Source organism: Engraulis encrasicolus, chromosome 9 (assembly GCF_034702125.1).
Source record: "Engraulis encrasicolus isolate BLACKSEA-1 chromosome 9, IST_EnEncr_1.0, whole genome shotgun sequence".
Classification (NCBI taxonomy): Eukaryota; Metazoa; Chordata; class Actinopteri; order Clupeiformes; family Engraulidae; genus Engraulis; species Engraulis encrasicolus.
In genome coordinates this window covers 43,521,194-43,541,193 of record NC_085865.1, presented here as the reverse complement: position 1 = coordinate 43,541,193, position 20,000 = coordinate 43,521,194, and the positions used below count along the sequence as shown (strand labels likewise).

At 44.1% G+C, this 20,000-nt stretch overlaps 1 protein-coding gene across 1 annotated transcript in view; it reads left to right on the top strand.

Annotated features, from left to right (window-relative positions):
- Positions 1–12,661: 12,661 nt before the first annotated feature.
- The window catches only part of elovl2 (ELOVL fatty acid elongase 2), a 35,773-nt gene continuing 28,434 nt past the window's right edge, over positions 12,662–20,000 (top strand). Inside the window, exon 1 of the mRNA XM_063207204.1 lies at positions 12,662–12,826. Within this exon, the coding sequence (XP_063063274.1) occupies positions 12,824–12,826 (3 nt within the window). The 5' untranslated portion in view covers positions 12,662–12,823. The remainder of the gene's footprint in view (positions 12,827–20,000) is intronic.

The window sequence follows — 20,000 nt, the reverse complement described above, 5'->3', positions numbered from 1 at the left end:
CTCCTGGTCCTGCTCCACTTGTTTCTCACCAGATACATATTGCACATATTGCACATTTTTCATATATATACGTACGTACGTGAATGTGAAATGAAATAGATATGGCTGCAACTGAGATGGATTTCCCAGATTTACAGCCACACACGCGCAACACGCTTATAAGGAAACACAAGAGGCGTGAAGAGCTGGAACGGGAAATTTTCCAGAATTGCTCAAGCCAATCTTGTATTGCACAAGTTGACCACAAGAGGGTGCATTAATAAATTTAAAAAACTATCCCCCTGACATTGGCCAGCTCTGTTATGGACTTCTCTGGCAGTGGGGAAATAATGGCCGTGCTTGTCCGGTAGTTTATTTGCCTGTTCTCCGATTGTCAGTGAAATGTCCCCTGACACTCAGTGTCCACAGTTAGTATGACCAACAACTGGCTAGAGAGACACACACAACGAGGCTGGCCATGTCCAGTTTTAAAAGAATGAGGGGTGGAAAATGACAAAAGCAGAGGAGCCCTGCACCTACAGTAGACAACCCTGATGCGATCTAATGACCACCTTTACCCCTTCCAGTCCTCCAGTGTGGCACTGTGTACTGTGGCCTGGCTGTCACTTTGGGCGGCAGCTTGACAGCCCCCGAGAGTTTGGGTGTAAAACTAGTGAGCAAAGCCCCTCAACACACACAAAATCTCAAACATCGGGCTAATACTACGCAGAGCTGTGTGTTTTAATGATTAAAATAGGGAAATCTCTAGATATTTATTATATTCGTCAACACATAATACAGCGAACCGCCTGAACTTCATCATTTGACCCTGTCATTCCACTGGTTCGTCTTAGCAATGCCTCTCTGTGTGTGTGTTTTTCGTCCTCTATTCATAATACATCAAAGATGGGATGAAGTACATGAGGTTGTGAGAATGGGTATTGGGAACGTCTGCAAGTTCCGCAGATGAACTTTAGTAAGCCCCCCTCCTCATACAGTCTCATACAATGTCAGTCAGTCTGGACCTATAGCTCAGTGGTATTGTACTTTGCCTTCTATGTTTGTGAACTGGTAGCTCGAGCCCCGAGTGACGGGCTGCACAACATCTCAGTTACACAAGTTTATGGCCAGGACATACAATTTTTTAGGAAGGCTATCAAGTGAGTCTGCTTTTGTTTGTATGTGAATGAGCACATAAATGACTTTGTGGCCTCATTTGCATATTTAAAAATCAAAACACACAAAAAATGAGCAATTGTGATCATTGTGATATCTGCTACCTATTTTTAGTCTATGCCTATTATCCAGCTACTTTAACCTTAATTTCCTTTTTGTAAAAACAAAATGTGCAAATAAGATGTCAAGGTAGTCCATTTTTAAAAACTATGAAGACACCTAATGAAGATGTGCAATATATGGGTGCCCTCTAGTGGACTGATAGTGAATGGCATACGTGAACTGTAGAGGAAGGAACAGTAGCAGTAGTTCTGCTGGTAGCACCATAGCATCTTGCTGCGCCTATGGGCCCCTTGATGGGTTAGAATGTTCTAACCACAATGCATCAAACTGGCAAAGTGCACATGCCCGTTGCCTAGCAAAAGCAGCACTGCTTAATCACGATTGTACCTAAAGACAACTTGACTATGGGGTTAGGATTAGTTTACGTGTATATGCTTTGAAAGGATGGTGCTGGGGCACCTGAGGGCACAGGTCAGTGCCTTTCAGGACACTGCAGTTAGCATACAGGGGTTGGGGGGTTGGGGGGTACAGATGATGCTCTTATTTATTTGCTGCACAAGGTAGTCATCTGAAGACCCCTGCTGCATCTGTGTGAAAAAAAAAAGATTTTTCAAGTGCTTTAATACTTACAACCTCACATATTGTCTAATAACTTCATGATTTTAAAATTCATAACTCGACAATTAGCTGGATCACAGACTACCTCAAAAGTAGACCCCAGTATGTAGGAATTCACAATAGCATATCAGACTCCATTATAACAAACACAGGCACAGCACAAGGATATACACCTCTGACTGCAGACATAGTAGCCCCTTCTGTCATCTGCAGTTTTCAGATGACTCTGCATTAGAGGGCTAAATCAATAATGAGAATCATGCCACTTATCAGTCTAAAATAAATAATTTTGCTGACTGGTGCGAAGATGCCCACCTCATTTTGAATGTTGAGAAGACCAGGGAACTGATGATTAATTTTAGGAATATAAATGTGCCAGGTCCTATTTTAATCAAAGATCACCCAGTAGAAGCTGTCTCCTCATAAAATTTTTGACAACAAATTGGACTGGCGGGTGCCTTTAAGAAGACCCAGTCAAGACACTTTTAAAAAAAAAAAAAGGAAATTGAGGTCCTTTGACTTGCGGAGGCCTATTTTTAATACATTTTATCATGGAATTGTGGTAAGTGTTTTATTTTATGCTGTTGTGAGCTTAGGTGGAGGGATATCACTTGAGGACAGGAACAGACTGAATAAGCTCATCAAGACGGCGGGGTCCATCACTGGTGTATGTTTTAAGTCGGTGGAGCAAATGAAGGTGGAAGGTGAAAAAGCTTGCTGAGTATGAAGAACCACTGCTCGGCATGTTCACGAAAAGTGACAGGAGCCAAAGGATCCTCCTCCCAAGGTGCTTCACCAAAAGGTTAAGGAGCACTTTTATTCCTGCAGCAATCAGACCTTTTTAACAACAGCTGCTGAGTGCCTTTATTAGTGTTTTCATGATGTTGTGGTGATTTTTGTGTTTTTAATGATGGACTATTTCTTATTTCTTTTTTTTTTCACTTTTACTTATTATGTGTTTGTCGTTCAGTGTGTCATGTCAGCCACATACTGTCTCACCTTCAATGACAACTTGAATTTGGGCATTTTAAAAAAGGACCAGCATCTGACAGTCTTTGTCTCCTTTTCCATGTCATCACCTGTCTGCTGATGGCCAGGGCCTTTAAAGGAAAAAATGATACATAGACATACTTGTAAGTTGTGTCCCACCCACTTAAAATGGGTAAGGCCCTCTGCACACCGGTTCCGCAAAAGTGTGGACAACTGCTCTGCCAATGTTCGATTCCACTGTGTTCAATACAACCCTGCCATCGGCACCGGTGTGACCAAACATGGCCATTAAAATTGACCTGAAACATTTGAAGAGATTGTATGAATGAATGAATACCTATGAATATGACCGTAGGCTACAGTATTTAGGCCTACACACAGTAGGCCTATCTGAGGCTAGACTTAGATCTAGGAAATGGAACTGTCCTCAATAACACTGCCCTAATTTTAAGCCAGGGAAAGGTAGTAACCCATATTTTGGCTGTTGCCATCCTCAAAGCTTGCACATTGATTTATAAGAATTACAACAAAAACTCACAGACCAAGTGACGTCACGTCAATGCAGTCAAAGTTCTTCCTGTATAAGTTACGTCACTCCGCCGCCAGCCTGTTGACGCCTTCGGGGTGCTATCTGAGAGTCAATGGGGAAAATGAATGGAGAAAATGAGTACAGGACGGGAGGGAACCCAGCGGTTGTGAAAACCATATGGTTGAAACCACTGTGAAAAACTGACCATTCTAGACTGCTTGGTTGTGTCATATGAGTCAAAATAAAGCTTTTTAAGCCACTTTTCTCACTTTTTTTGACAGGGCGCAGGCACAGTAGTTCCATAACGGCAAGAGAGCAATGGCTTTTCACGACTGAGCATGCGCAGCAGTTCGCATGCGCCGATGCAGCCAGATGATTGGACCAATGACAACGCAGCTCAGCAGGCACATTGTTTCTTGTTACCAGAAAGGCGGGAGATGTGCGGGTAGACGCCATATTTGCATTACGAATCTTCACCGTTAATTTCTATGGACATTTACATTGCTGACCAATCACCTCTTCCCTAATAAAATCTCTGATGCAGTCAACGGGACAGAATACAGCTAGCACACGCATGCTACCCAGAGCCGTCAGATTTGATGGCAAAAAGTTACAAGTTGGGGGGTAGGTGGGCTCACTTGTTGTGTACATGCAGAAGTGCTCCTTTTTGCTGTTAACCCTATCATCATATATGATGCATCAAATTCAAAGCCCTCTCCACGCTGACACACAAAAAAAAATCCATCTCAAAAACATCCTGCGTGTCATTTCCAAACGTCCTGCAGTACACGGAAACCGCCACAAGAGAGCAGCGGTCAACAACAAGTTGATCACAGCTCGGCGAAAAATGCAAAAATGGAGTAGAAGCGGTTTCCCTGACCGACGCTGAGATATCGTCAAATTGCAAAAGGTTTGTGTACAAATTTCCGAAATATAACTCTACATCCTTTAATTTGAACACTTGCTTTGTGCAATTAATCAAGGAAGAGTTTATATTTTTACACTGTGTTGCAGAGAGATCGTGCTAAAACTGATGAAACATATAAGCACCATCCGGCGGTGGCAGGAAGTCAGCCATCAATGCATTTGCTCCATAGGGAAACTTACAAAGCATACCACGACGATCGTTTAACAAAACACACAAGTTGTTTTACTTCAAGACAAAGATATTGCCTTAAGAAACAGGTTTTACTTGCAATTTTGAAAATGTAATGCAAAATGTTGAAATTATGATCTCGTAAAAAATGCATTGAAATGAAAGGAGAAATGGTCCAATTGTAGTAATGGACCCATATATTCAAATTACACATCAAAAATGAATAATGATCTATATTACACTCATAAATAGGTTGTTAAGCATTCGATCAGCTATGTTTTTACATAGATTTTAAAAAATTACCCAATCAGGCTGTGGGAAATGTAAAATATGGTCCTGCTAAAACAAGGATAGGCTTAAAAAAATGGCAGGATCTCACTAAATATTTAAAGATAATCCTCAAATTAAATTGTCTGACAACTTTTTTAAATTAAAAAAAAGTTGTAAATGCATTAAAAGTCATTTTTCAATAGTCATGAAATTGGAATTTTCATTCATTAAAAGCCTGATGCATCATATATGATGCATTAAATATCTCAGTGACCTTAACAAAATTTGGAATTTTTTTTTTACATTTCTTATAAGGGACCAATATTGAAGCAAATTCCAAAAAAATTGAATTTTCTCTCATTGCTTTCATGGTTCAGGTTTCACAGGGTTAAAGGAGAATTCCGGCCAGTTTGGATTCATATCCCATCTTGGGTGGACCCAGGGAAAAGGATGAAAGGGAAAACCGCGAGAAATTTTCATGCGTGCTGCGCAAAGTTGTTCAATTGCGCTGTTTTCGTTTAAACCCTGGCCCGTCGGGCGCGTATTTGACCTGTTTTAAAGCTCCTAGCGTGCATTAAAACCCTTTTGAATGCTTTGGCCGTGGTGTGTGTACCCATACAAGTCGATCTAGTGGTTCACAGTTCCATTAGGTAGCACAGGTACGATACAACAGGAGTTTTCAAAAGTGGTGAACCTACCTCTCTCGGCTTCCGCCTTCCAGCTACGTCCGCAAAATGGTTCGCCAAAGTGATACTTCATAGTAATCCATTTTATTTTTGTCCACCAAAGACGAGCCACAAGAAACAAATTCACACGTTTCCATGTCCTGTGTTGTTGTCTTGCAGATTCATTTCTCACTGAACGCAGTTTAGTGACGTCACGGCGTCACATGACTCCTGGAAGGAACGCACATTCGCTCATCCAGTTATTATACAGAAGCGAGAGAGAGAGGCGCTGTCGTAATATACTGTTTGATATTTTGAGATGGATCCTTCGTTGGGGTCTGGTGGTTCAATTGAAGAGTTTGGTGGCCATGGTTATCTTTTTCGAACCAGAATATTTGTTACAGATAAAGAATTATTGCCACATGTCGCATATCACAATAATATACCGATTAGAATATATAGCAGTCCTTGGTGATGAAATAAATAATTGCAATATAAATAGAAAATACTATACTCACTCATTAGACAGTTGACCATTAGGGCCACTTGGTATAGGATGTTTTTTTTTTTCAATTGATTCTTGGTACATAAAAGAAGGCTTCCAAGACATCCTGGTACAGCATGTGGGGAGACCTCTCTGTCTCTGTGACCCATCTCGACACCTTTAGCCAACCCCGAAACTGGATCCGCCCCCATCCCCCCCCCCCCCCCCCCAAAACAATACATGAGCCCGCCCCCGAAACTGTAATCTGTGATATGCGACATGTGGCAATAATTCTTTATCTGTAACAAATATTCTGGTTCGAAAAAGATAACCATGGCCACCAAACTCTTCAATTGAACCACCAGACCCCAACGAAGGATCCATCTCAAAATATCAAACAGTATATTACGACAGCGCCTCTCTCTCTCTCGCTTCTGTATAATAACTGGATGAGCGAATGTGCGTTCCTTCCAGGAGACACTCTGCGGGCTCCCGCCTCGGCTGCCCACGAGGGACAACCCCTGGACAGGGACGGCTTCTTCAGCGTCTCCAGGAGGGCTGTGCAACGGTTGGACATGCCGTGGACGACCCAGGTTGTCTCCCGCACCCACCGCAGCCAGAAAAGTGCTCCAAAGATGTGGCAGTACAAGTGGCGAAAACATGGACCGTACTCTGCGCGCTCGCCCACGCCAGGATTCTCCATGTTGGACATGGACAATATGGAAGAGCCTGCACTTGAAGCACGCTTCGCCCGAAACTTCACACCCCAGCCAGGAAGCCTGTGGTTGCCCTCCACGCAGCTGAGGCTCCCAGTACCTAGTACCAGCAGTGCTGTTAGTGTACCCTTTCTCAAGCGTTCGGTTAGTCCAATCTCTCGATTTACCCCCTGTACCACTGGGTTGCTCCAGGATCGTCCTCCCGTTACACGGTTATATGGGGGTCTAACTTAATACCCAACACTGTTAGTGTTTCGTGTGCACCCTATTCAGCGTGTTCGGTTGAGCCTAACACACCTTATCACAGCGCTTTATTGAACACTTCCATTTCTCCCCCTCACACGGGTGAGTTGGTTACTGTGAGTGAAGCTTCTACTGAAACTTTCACCTTTTCCCGACGCAGATCTCGCCACGCCGTGGTTATGTTTGGAGTCCCCAACGGTTACTCATGACGCCCCTAGAGCGTGCATGGCCAAGTGCAGTGCGTAATGTGCTTGAAACGCTTTCGCCTATTATTCCCGCTTCACCCTTCGTCCGAAGGGAAAGGGTTATTTCGCCTCTGGCCCCAGATGGTGCCTTCCAGAGCAGAGAAGCTTCACGCTCCCATGGGGCTGGAGAGAGAGAGCGCATGAACTTGAATGTGTCTGGTCTTTCGGATAGTGTCATAAGAACTAGCCAGGGAGTCAGGGCAGTTTCCACTAGGTGTAACCAACGTGACATCCTAGCTTGGCATTCTTGCGAGTCTTGTCAATTAGACGACGGCAAGGCCTTCTCTACCCTCAAAGTCTACTTGGCCGCCATCTCCGTGTGCCATGTGGGATTTGGTAACAACACCCTGGGTAGCCACCCACTGGTGTGTCGATTCATGAAAGGAGCCAGGTGCATACTACGCCCACTGGCGAGGCAGACGATGCCTCTTTGGGACATCGCCCTGGTACTGGAGGCTCTGTGCGCGTCCCCCTTCGAGCCACTCCAAGAGGTGGACTTAGGCATCCTCTCCATTAAAATGGCTCTTCTTTTCACGTTGGCAACGACGAAGCGCATCAGTCAATTACATGCCTTGTCAGTCAATCTTGCCTGTGTGGAGTTTGCAGATGGCAACACTCGTATTGTTCTGAAAATGAACCCAGCGTTCATGCCAAAAATTCAGAATGCTTTCAGTTGTGAGCCCATGGAGCTTCAAATCATTTGCGCTCCTCCTTTTCAATCTGCGGAGCAGCGGCGTCAGCACAACTTGTGCCCTATGCGCGCATTACCCTTTTACATCGACTGGACTCACTTTTTCAGGAAGACTGAGCAGCTGTTTGTGTGCTTCGCTAACCCGTCTAAGGGACTTGCTTTGTCCAAACAGAGGCTCTCCAAATAGCTGGTTCAGGCCATTATGCTGGCTTATGAGTCTAAGGGGTTTTCTCCCCCTGCTCAGGTCAGAGCGCCCTCTACGTGCGCGGTCTCCACGTCTTGGGCCCTCTTCAGAGGTGCTGCCTTCTTAGCTGCGTGCAGAGCAGCTGGCTGGGCCAACCCCTGTACCTTTGTCCAGTCTTACCAGCTTGATGTGACCACTATGCCTCTGGGACACAGGGTTTTGGGATCACCTGCCACAGGCCTGGGGTGATGGGAGCACTGGCCATACAGGGCACCGTTTTGGGAATGTCCTACTCATGACGAACCGATTCTTACGAATAAGAACATAAGGACATGAATATGTCCCCGGTTCTTACAGTGAGATGAGGGAGTCATCTCTCTGCTTCACCCGACTCGCCACAGCTGAAAAGAGTGTGACTCATAAAGTAATGTTCGCGCCCTCGGTGCCGAGGTATACAGGCGGCGGACGCCCCCACCCATAGCGCAAATTCCCTCTTTCAGGAGTGATTTTACTAAATCTTCGTCACAGGTCAACAGCCAATGAGCTTCTCCCAGAGAGATGACTCCCTCACCTCACTCTAAGAACTGGGGCCATATCAGGGGGTCAGGATTTGGCTGGTTAGCTTCAATGATTAGCAAAGCACTTCCTTGTCGCCATAACTGGAGGTGGGACTTATTCACTCTCTCCAGTTCTTATACTACCTCCACGGGCCATATTCATGTCCTTATGTTTTGGTGTGCAAGTCTGTGCTTCCTATAGCCTGATAAACCAGCCTAAATGTGAGATTGGATGTGTAATTTAGTTTGGCCCCGCCGCGATTAACGATACATCCGAAGATTGTTGATGAGAACAACCCGTTGTTTTTCAAACCGTGCCTGTGCCTATAGGCTGGCGCTCTGACCAATCAGCGCTATCTTTCTCCTTGATGTGCTTTCCCAACGTTGCGAGCTTCGTTGTCACTCCCTCAAAACCCTGCCCGCTTTGATTCAAAATAATCCAAAACAAATCTCTGAGTTGTAATTGGTTTGCCAGATTCTTGGCAAGCCTGGCAGACCACTCAAACGATGCGAGGCCAGACCACTCGCAGCCGAAAAATGTTGGCGTCCAGCGGGTGGCGCTAGTTTACTAGGCTACTTCCTATGCAGTTAAGCAAGGCTCCTTTTGGCTCTTTTTTTGCGGCTAATATCATCCTTGCTTTCCTTGATGGCTTCAGTGCGCTGGCCACAGCTGGCTGCTGCAAGGCTTCAGTGCATTGATCCACCATTGCTCAATTCAATTAACACCCTTGTGATATTTTTTGTCCAACGTAATTTGCCCATGTTATTATTCGCCATAGGGCCCTAGAAACCGGAAGCTAATCCACCGCATACAAAGCATATCTGCAGCAAAAGCTCAATGAGCGCTGTGTAAAATGGAACATCAAGGTCAATGGTTTGGCTCAACTCTTAATTCCATTGCTCTGGTTTCACCTAGCCAACTTTGTCTGAAGGTGTCAACTACAATCAACAAGGTTTGAATATCTTAGTATTTCCAAAGATCAGAGGGGACTCTATGGTCAGCTGGGGCCCCATGCAAAAATTCAAAGGAATGAACAATTTAAACAAAATGATCACTACTGTTGAAAAATGTGAGCTGATATTCACCCTCTATGAGCTTTGGGGCCCAGAGCAGCTGCCTGCCTAGCCTGGTGACAAGATGCACCTCTGCCAAAGACTGTGTTATATTGTAGTAGAGTAGTGCTATGGTAGTAACGTTTTAAATATTTTTGGTCTATTAGATATGTGTTTTTAGACTTTATTATGGACAGGACAGTATGAGAGGTAGACAGGAAGCGAATGGGGAGAGAAATGGGGAGGGGTCGGCAAAGGACCCGGGCCGTGAACCCGGGTCAGCCGCATGGCAGGGAAGTGCCCTACCGGAGGGCCAGGGCATGGCCCCCGGTGGTAACGTTTTAACACCATTTTATGACTAAAACATTTCAGAAAACAGCACTAGTAGGGTCTACTAAACTATTGTGACCAAGAGCTCAGCAATCTACAGTACATTCAACACACACACACACACACACACACACACACACACACACACACACACACACACACACACACACACACACACACACAGGGCCCCAAATACTGTAGGTAGAACCGCCAGGTGACAGCTTAGGCCAGGGATGGGGAACCCGTTTGCGGCCCTTGAGGCCGTTTTATCTGGCCCTGATGTAATTGTAATGTTATGCAGCTTCACATGAAATATGACAAATTTTGTAATGCAATCTTAGAAAACACATTTGCAATATCAATTAAGTTATATTCTGGGGACCTAGAGAAGGTGGGTCTGTTTTAAACACGGCTCCCTTCAATATAGGCCTAAGTTCAGGGGGAAATCCTGGTTTGTGTTCATAGTACGGCCCTCAGAGGACTTTTATGGGCCTCGGATGAATTTGAAGTGGAATGAAAAAGGTTCCCCACCGCTGGCTTAGGTGATGAGGTGGTGTGGTGTGTGCACACAGCGCTGTAATGCCTAGAATTACCACAAGATGGCAATGTGATGCATCGGTTTGTCAAAACATCCTCAGTAATTAAGCCCATACGACTTCATTGCGAGCGTCGACGTTGCGCAACGGACGTCAGCGAGAACTTGTTGTCACGATGTGGGTGTTATTAAATACAGCGCATTTAAAGTCGGCCACAAATATGAACGAGACGATGAGCTCGCACCGGTTTGCTCTACTAACACACCACGTGTGAGGAGTGGGGGACAGGCAGTGAGGAGGAGCTGAAGTGGGGACCTGCGCAAACTTGTGTAGAGGTGTGAGACAAGACCCATATACACACGTGAGTGAGTTGTTGACCAACCAGTTCATGGGCGCGTGACCTCGGAGGCAGTCCGCCGACGAGCGCCGACGAGCGTTGAAGGGGATAAGCAACTGCAGAGGTTGCAAGATCTGTCTGCAGCCGCATTCATCCCGCGATAGTTTTACACCATGTGACATGTCACCTCGTCAACGCAACGTCGACGAAATTTCGAAGTTTGACAGGAAATCTAACCGTCATGCAGCATTTTCATCCAGGGTGCATTGCTGTCTAAATGCGCATTCATGCGTTGATGACAACTCGATCGCACCTATTAATACTATGTATGGGGCACCTAAGTCACGCCCTTCTACTTCCGATACATGGGGCAGGAGCTCGCAAAATTTTGAATGCGAGTCAATGGAGCGAGTCAAGCTAAATCCTCATCCCGTTTGGCATGTGCTCTGGATTTCACATATGATGACAGTGAATTTGAAAGGTTTGGATTTGCGTCGTAAGACCACTCACTTTCGGCACGCAAGAAACGTTATTTTAGCTTTTGTGCAAAACTCTGTTGGAGACTACACTTGCGCCTCGCATATCTGACGTGAACCGAGGCACAGCCAACCCTACCGCTGCACCGTGGCTTAAGTGGCTGCACGTCGGACATGCGACGTCTGTTGTGTAGTCCAAATAATTACATATTTTTGCACATTCACAACTCAAAAATCGCTTGCCAAGTGAAGTCAACAAGCACACCATTGGTTGTTATTAATTCTGAGGCACAGCATATGTGTGATCCACGGGGAAATGCGAGGTGGGTCGGAAAATAGCTTTGATCAGTCCATTACAACCCAGTCAAAAGTTTTTCCGTTGCCAGCCCCAGAAGCCGCCCGGAAGGGGTGGAGACTTAGGTGCCCCATTGCCAATGCACTTCAGCGAAGTATTTAATCACAAATTACTATAACTATCAATCTAGCCACATTATGGCATAGCTTTTTATTTATTTATGCATAGCCTATGAGCAGTTCAGTTTCTGAAATGCAAAACTTTGTGAACCCACTTACAAGTACCCACAACCTGTGTGCGCATGTTAACAACATTGCTTTTGGATTATAATAGAGAGTATATTATTCATTCAGATAGAATTTATGATATGTAAGTAGGCCTAATTATAGTTGTACTACAACAGCAAACCGTAAGGCCTACACATTATAAACCAACTGTGAGCTAGTTTGCAACATTACAACACATATTACCCTAGTAAATGAATAGCCTACATGATGTGGCCATACTACAAATTGTTCAGTAGGCCTACAGTACAGTAGTAGGCAGAGCATAGACTAAATATGTTACACTAGTGATACAGTAAACAGAAACGGATGCATGGTGACAGCCTCATGAATATCATTCAAAATATGATGATGTGCATAACATATGCCGTATGGCCATTTTGTAGGCAGCAAAAAAGAATGTGTGGCTTTGTATCTTGCTGGAGCTGTGTCCAAATGTCATTTTCTTGTTGCATAGCCTATAGTTTTCCTAACACATGCAATTGGGGTTGTGCGTTACCATTCAAGAATGGACGTCTAAAATTATAGGCTAGAAGACACATTGCTTAGGCCTATCACATGTGTACTTTGCATTGTAGCATATACAGAACACAGAAGCCTGCTCTTGTGTCTACAGGCCGTGTGCTCCTTTGTTTTCCCTCCAATAAAGACATCAATTAGCATGCAGCTGACGTCAGCCAAGCAAAAATCATTCCCCTATCGGATGGTCCGGCATAACCTCTATAGAACTCCAGCCCACCGGGAGGCGAGGATGCGGATTGGTCACGCATCCTGTCGTGTCGCCTCGTCCCTCGCCATCGCCTCATCCCTCATCCCACAGTCTCTGCCCCCCTCATCAGCCCCACTCCGCGTGTGATGGTGAGTAGGTCGGTGGAGGAGAAGTACGGGGTGGATACTGAAGAGGCAAGGTGGTGCCGGACGGAGGACAGGCTGGAGAGGACCCCGCGCTCTGCAAGCCTCTGGATCCGTGGTGTCACCGCGATATAAAATCTGGTCTGGGGGAACCATGGTAAGCGGAGCGGATATTTACTATCATGTTAGGGGCGTCACCTTGGTCGTTTTTTTTTGCGGTCGCTGCCCTTGTTTCTGGAATAACTGATAAATATCAAAATAACTTAACCTACAGCGCGCGCGAGTTTTTCCAAATCTCTTGTAGATCTGTCAGACACAACGTGGTGGTTTTCTTTTAAATGAGGCAATGTAAACATCACATTGCTTAATTGTTTTTGTTTGATGTAACACCGTAGGCTAATTGATAAGCCAATATTGCTGTGGGCGCTCAGTCCACTTTCCCAAGTGTCATCAGAGATCGCCAAAGGATTGTAGAGTGTGCAATATTGTAACAGTATTTCTTTCCTGTTTTATACACTGTCACATGGTCTCCAGTTCGTGTAATCAAATCTTTCTGAAAAGATTTGTGATGGACTGCACTTCAAGTCTTGATATGCATTATGTAGGCTACATGCTTGAATTGGACCAAAAGGATATTGTGCATATTGACGTTATTGTGCTTTATAAGCATTTCTATTGTAAGTAGAATTCCAAGATTGTTTTAGGTGAGGTTGAAGCGAAGGACACATACACATGGGATCAGAGCAGTGCATTAAACAACCACAAACAAAAGATTTGCCCAAATGTCTATGACAAAGTTATGGTAATCCTATAGGCTACAGAGAGTTTAATGGCAAGCAACTGGACTTCTCTGAACTTGAAAGTTATTTCCTATTACATCAACCAAAAGAAGATAAAGTTCCTTACTTGATGAATGAACTGTCACTCTAAACTCTTATAAAATTCTCCTAATGTTTGACACTGATGTTCGGCACCTACGCTTACTAGCAAATCACAGCTGGCCTTCCACCTTAAAGGTATCAATGTAATATAAGGGATGGATTTATCATGTTGTAGCTCAAGTTGTGTGTGTGTGTGTGTGTGTGTGTGTGTGTGTGTGTGTGTGTGTGTGTGTGTGTGTGTGTGTGTGTGTGTGAAATGTAAAAAGGGCATTTCATGGCAGGGCTGGACTGGCCATCTGACATAGCAGGCATGTCCCGGTGGGCCCCGCACCCTCGTGGGCCCCTATTTTCAGAAATGTTTTAAAAAAAAAAAATGCCCACAAAGGTGCCGGGCCCACCGGTGAGTCAGCTCTGCGCCCCTAATTATGAGGGGCCCCTTTAAGCCTAAAGTGCCTGGACCCTATTTCTCCCCCAGACCAGCCCTGTTTCAGGGCAAAAGGGCACTTCATCATACCATAATTGCTCAGACCTGGTGATTAACCACTTGAAAGACATTGAAGTCTGTCTGCTTTTGGATTTTTCCACATAATGTAATTTGCGTCACCTTGTCTGGATCATTCAGTTAAGTTACTTGCATACTCTCAGAATTGACAGAGAAAGCTCTCTAAACTGCCCTTGCATATTAAGGTAGAGAGCTGACTATGGCGATGGTTGCACACACTTTATGCAGATATTTTTAAATATGGCCTTTTTTATCCGTTCACGTACGTATAAACACAACATGTGGAGAAAAAATAAAAGCTCCACTGTGACTTGCACATTTTAGCCCTCTAACTGGGATATTTTTTGTACACTATGAGCATTCTAAAATTATATCCACAGGGCCGGATGAACACACAGGCCAGATATGGCTGAAGCCTAGGGCCCCCACCTGCCAGGGGGCCCACTATTGGCTTATGACTTATGACAAGATGTGATATTGAAAAATGTATTTGTCGCGACAAGTACAATATATCTTATTAATACTTCTGTCCATAGTTGTGTCAGACATATCCTTTATTCCTAGCTGGTAATTATAACACTGCCTCTGTAATTTTGTTGAAAAACCGGGGACGGGGGGCCCCACATCAACCTCTAGCCTAGGGCCCCCGGGCCATGTTAATCTGGCCATGTATATCCATATACATGTAAACGGCTCCTAATCATCAGAGGAAACAGAATACTCTTGAATTGCACAAGCACACAACAGTCAATGCAAAACTCTAAGACAAAGTAATTGGAAATTCAATCAGAATCATCATGATAATATTTACGATATTATTAAATGCAATATCAATTATCATAACACCAGTAGTCATTTGTCAAAGGATGCTTTACACTTATGAACAAACACACACACCCACACACGCACACACACGCACACACCTATAAACACCAACCCCAGGTGTAAAAGTCTGAAGGACATCACATGGTGGGCTTGTAAGATATCAGATGTGAAGATGCTTGGAAAGCTTGCAGGTGTCAGACAGACAGACAGGTGGAACTACTGCGGCCACAGCAGCGGCAAACCACCTTTGTCATCCAGATGGCCAGAGAAAGAAAGAGAGAGAGAGAGAGAGATGTGGAAAGTGAAGGAGAGACAGAGAGGTAGACAGGGAAGTAGAGTGAAGGAGAGTGAAGGATAGAGAGTGGAAGGTAGAAGAAGGAGAGAGAGGAAGAGAGAGACCGATAGAGTAAGAGAGACAGTAGACATAGAGAGGGATGGAGAGAGAGAGAGAGAGGAAGAAAGAGAGAGAGAAAGAAACAGAGATAGGTGGAGAGAGAAAGAGAGAGAGATAGTGCTTCAGGAGAGTGGGAGAGCAGAAACTTGATGCCCAAGGATAACAGCCTCTGGAAGCAGGCCAGATAAACAGCAGGACGAACAAACGAGTGAACTAACGAACGAATGAGCTGGGGACTGAATTTCATAGTCACGCCTCGCACCACGCTCCGATGTCACGGGTCACCCTCGGGACTGTTGACACTGTAGCCTGCACGCACTGCACTGGGCACGCCAACCAACCGGATCGATAGTCGCCAAAGTTCTTGAAGGTTGACCCGGGCAGTGTGTGTGTCTGTGTGTGTGCGTGTTTGTGTGTGCGTGTGTGTGTGTGTGTGTCTGTGTGTGTGCGTGTGTATGTGTCTGTGTGTGTGTGTGTGCGTGCGTGTTTGTGTGTGCGTGTGTGTGCGCGCATGTGTCTGTGTGTTTATGTGTGCCTGGTGTGGGGGATGGCAAGAAGAGTATTGAAAAAGGCTACTCTCAGCAAAATAAACATCTCTTGACCTCTTCCGGTTTTCAGCCATGTCAGTGGAGGAAAGGGGACCCAGGGTCCTTTAGTAAGCCACTGATGACGAGTAGGGGGTCAGGAGGGGTTAGGAGATAGACCTGAGGGGGGTCATGGAGGTTAGACATGCTTCCGTTTACACAGCTAAGTGTTAGGAGTGAGACTGGGAGGAGGATGGGGAAGGACCGGGATATGACCTCGGGTCGGGAATCGAACCCGGGTCCCCTGCGTAACAGTGCAGTGCCCTACTGATCAAGCCATGGCAGGGCCATAACAACATGCCTAGGACAGCCTTAAGTTCGTGACTCATTGCTATTTTGGTAGCAGCGAAATTATCATTGAAGCTCTGCATGAAAGAGTTAACCAACATCAATGGCAATGGTCCCTTTCTTTGGTCAGGTTTGCTTTGATTTACATAGGATTGGTGCGTGCAGATGTAGTAAAAGTAGAAGTACATTTTATGGTCTACAACACTAGCACGTGATATTACATAGCAGTTACACCTGCTATTCCATTGAAGCCTAATGAGGTGGCTCAACCAGTGCAGAGTCAGGTACATCGCTCTACAGTAAGTGTAGACCATCTCAGTGAAGTTACTCATGTTGGAAGGAAACTATGTCACTTCTAAATTTACATTGGCCACCTCTGGATAGGTGTCTTCACTATTGGCCCTCCTTCACAGAGACATTTAGAAATTGCACCCAAAAGAATAGCACAAAGGGAACAACTTACACATGTGTGACAAACATTTGTACACTCTTAGCATCAGATAGAATGTCCGGAATGGTGTAGTCCCAGGCATGGGGGACTATACTCCATTACACAGTCCGAAGTGGTGTAGTCCCAGGCATGGGGGACTACTCCATTACACTGTCCAAAGTGCAGAGGTGTCAGAAGTAAAAGTAAAAAAACAAAAGAAACACAGTTTCCTTCCCACACAAGTAACTTATCTGAGTGAACAGTAGATCTGTGTACTTGTCTTATGATCAGCTAACTGTACACTGGTTGGATCAAGTTTGTAGTGGGTCCTTCTTGGGTTTTGAGCGTTTAGTAACAACACAGTCTATCTATCCCATTAGTTACAATGGAGTAAATGGTGTATCAGCTATATAATACCATGTGCAAGTGTTGTAATAACACCACAAAAGTACTTTTGCTTTTACTTTTGACACCTCTGCCGAAGTGATGTAGCGCCACGCCAGGCATGGGGGATTCCACTCTATTACACAGTTGGCAAAGGCGTAGTGCATGCCAGGCTTGGGGGATGTTATCTCTCACAGCCCTGAACTATTCCAGCTATTCCAAACTCCTACTACAGCATTCCCGTGTGCATTCGCATCACCTCACATCATTTGGCCACCTTTTCAGGACGCCACCCAGGACACACAACACACAGTAGGCTACAGCAATAACAACCTTTGCTTTTGGTAGTTTTCGTTAAATTCCATCCTTCATTACTGAAAAAGGAAAATCTGACAAAACTGCGGCTGAGGGATTGACAAAAACAAGATTAGAATTTTAAATCCAATTTAAATTATTTGGAAATTTTAAGTCACTCTGAAGGTTTGCTCATTGTAGAGCCAAAATGGTTTAGTGGGAAGCAGCTGGATAAATTGTTGGACTTCCCATAAAAAGTTCCAAAACATATTAGTCCAGTTTCTTAAATTGAAAGTCTTTTTTTTATTAACATGAATTGGAATAATGACAATCTTTATAGATACACCAAATCATGGACAACAGCTATATATTCTCAAAAATATAACAACAACAACAACAACATAAACAACAAAATATAACAACAACATAAATAACAACATAAACATAAAGAACAACAACAACAACAACACTGCCCAGAACCATATCTCTCTCATATATGCTATTTCCCATTCAGCATAGAGTAATTCATTTTACACACAATCATATCTCCTCCTCCCGTGACATCTGAATCCAAGTTGGATGTGATGCAAATTGGATCGTTTTGCTCTGTGGTTTGTAACCTGATGTCACGGTTGCCCATGCGTTGGGGCCTAATAGATCAATACTGTGCTGAAGGTCGCAGAAGTCAATGTTTAGGCCCTTAAGCTACAGCACGCTACATGTTGGACTGGACATCACATCTGACTGCACACAGATTCGTGACCCTTCTGCCGAGAGTCACTTTGTCTATGTCTGGATATTGGCTATGAAAGTAAGCAGGATCTCAGTGCTATATATTTCATTTTTTGTAATTTAAGACAACATCTTTTGCTATTTAAGTTTATTCAATGTTATTGTATTACACATCTGTTATTACAAACACGATGGGCAATGCACACAGCATCTAGCAGCATGTAGAATCTCAGTGATGACTCGTGACCCTTCTGCCGAGAGAATAACTTTGTTTACATCTGGCTATTGGCTATGTTTTCAAGCCGCGTCTACGTGCAACATGTTTAATCAGACATTTTATTTAACCCATTGATGCCTAAAGCACCTGCAAGCAAGGCTTCATCCCATTCCTTTTCAGATGCACTTAATGATGGTATTTGGACTTCATTTCATAAATGGCTGCTTATTGTTCTTGTGTTACATCTGAAATAAATCAAATCAAAAAACACCTGCTGAATGCCTAAGCCCTTGTTGGGAAAGTTGCCCTCAGCCTATAAAAACCTAAATATCTCAGCCTCTGATGCACATAAAAACATGAAATAGCATTTAAACGCTAAGACCCTCATTTTGCATTAGAATGTGTTCATTCAGCAGTAATATACTCACATTTTATTCAAAAAGCTAAAATCTCAAGAGCCTGAATGCAGCGTATATGTCGCTCCAGGGACCAAAGGTCAAACAACATATACGAGTGATCAGGCTAAAATGGGTTAATACAGAATATTATGGTATTACACATTTGAAGTTAAGGCAGCTACAGTAAACTATACTGGGCTGGACACAGCATCTAGCTAGCAGCACGCCACGCAGAAGGTCACTTAAGTAATAAGCCACAAGAGGCCGTGGTTAATGCTCAATTGATAACGGGTAGGGGGAGTGGGGCACGACGCGAAGTGGAGTGTTACATTGTGACTCATTGCCCTTCTGCAGAAAGTCACTTTGTTTATGTCTGGATATTGGCTATGATTGCAAACAGCATCTCCGTGCTCCTGCATATCTTTTAATCAAACATTTTACTTGATACGGAATTACACTTTACATTACACATTTGTAATGACTCTGAAGATAGAAACTAAACTATAAGCGTGATGGGCAATGGACAGCAGCGTTTCGCTACTATAACAGCATTTCCTTGAATTACTGGCTTGTGTCTGTACAATGACCTCGGTGTGTGGGGTTGGGGGATATACATACATACGGTATGTGTATTGGCTTGTATGTATAAAAGGAGAATAATTCCATTCAAATCATCTACATTCAAATGATGTTTTCTTTTTTCTCTGTGGTCGCATTTAAGGAGTGTTATTGAAATAGGTAGGGATGCACGATATTTGACATTTCTCAACACATCGGTCCGATGGGTTTAACTGGGCCAATATTAAAGCTGATGTTTTTCTTATATCTTACAGTTCTTAATCTTATTGGTTCTGATATGTTTGTTAACATTTTAAAAGATAAGACTTGACAGTGACTTTCATTGTTTGTCTTCTATCTAATTTCATCACAGGGATCGAAGTGGATTTTTTTGGAAATGAAGGAGGACATTCAAAAATTCAGTTTGCATCATTGTCAAATGCTATCTCTTTTTTTAAAATGTAAAAACATCGGTATCGGTTAATATCGGTTATCGGCAGAAACCGCAATATCAATATCGAATATCGGATATCGGTATGGGCCACATTTTTTCACATCGTGCATCCCTAGAAATAGGTTTATTGATTTGTGTGCACAGTGTTTATAGAGAAAATCATTTCAATGTAAATGATCTGCATCTTCTGTTTTCTTGTATCCTCTCTCTCTCTCTCTATCTCTCTCACTGTCTGTCTCTCTCTCTCTCTCTCTCTCTCTCTCTCTCTCTCTCTCTCTCTCTCTCTCTCTCTCTCTCTCACTGTCTGTCTGTCTCTCTCTCTCTCTCTCTCACTGTCTGTCTCTCTCTCTCTCTCTCACTGTCTGTCTCCCTCTCTCTCTCTCTCTCTCT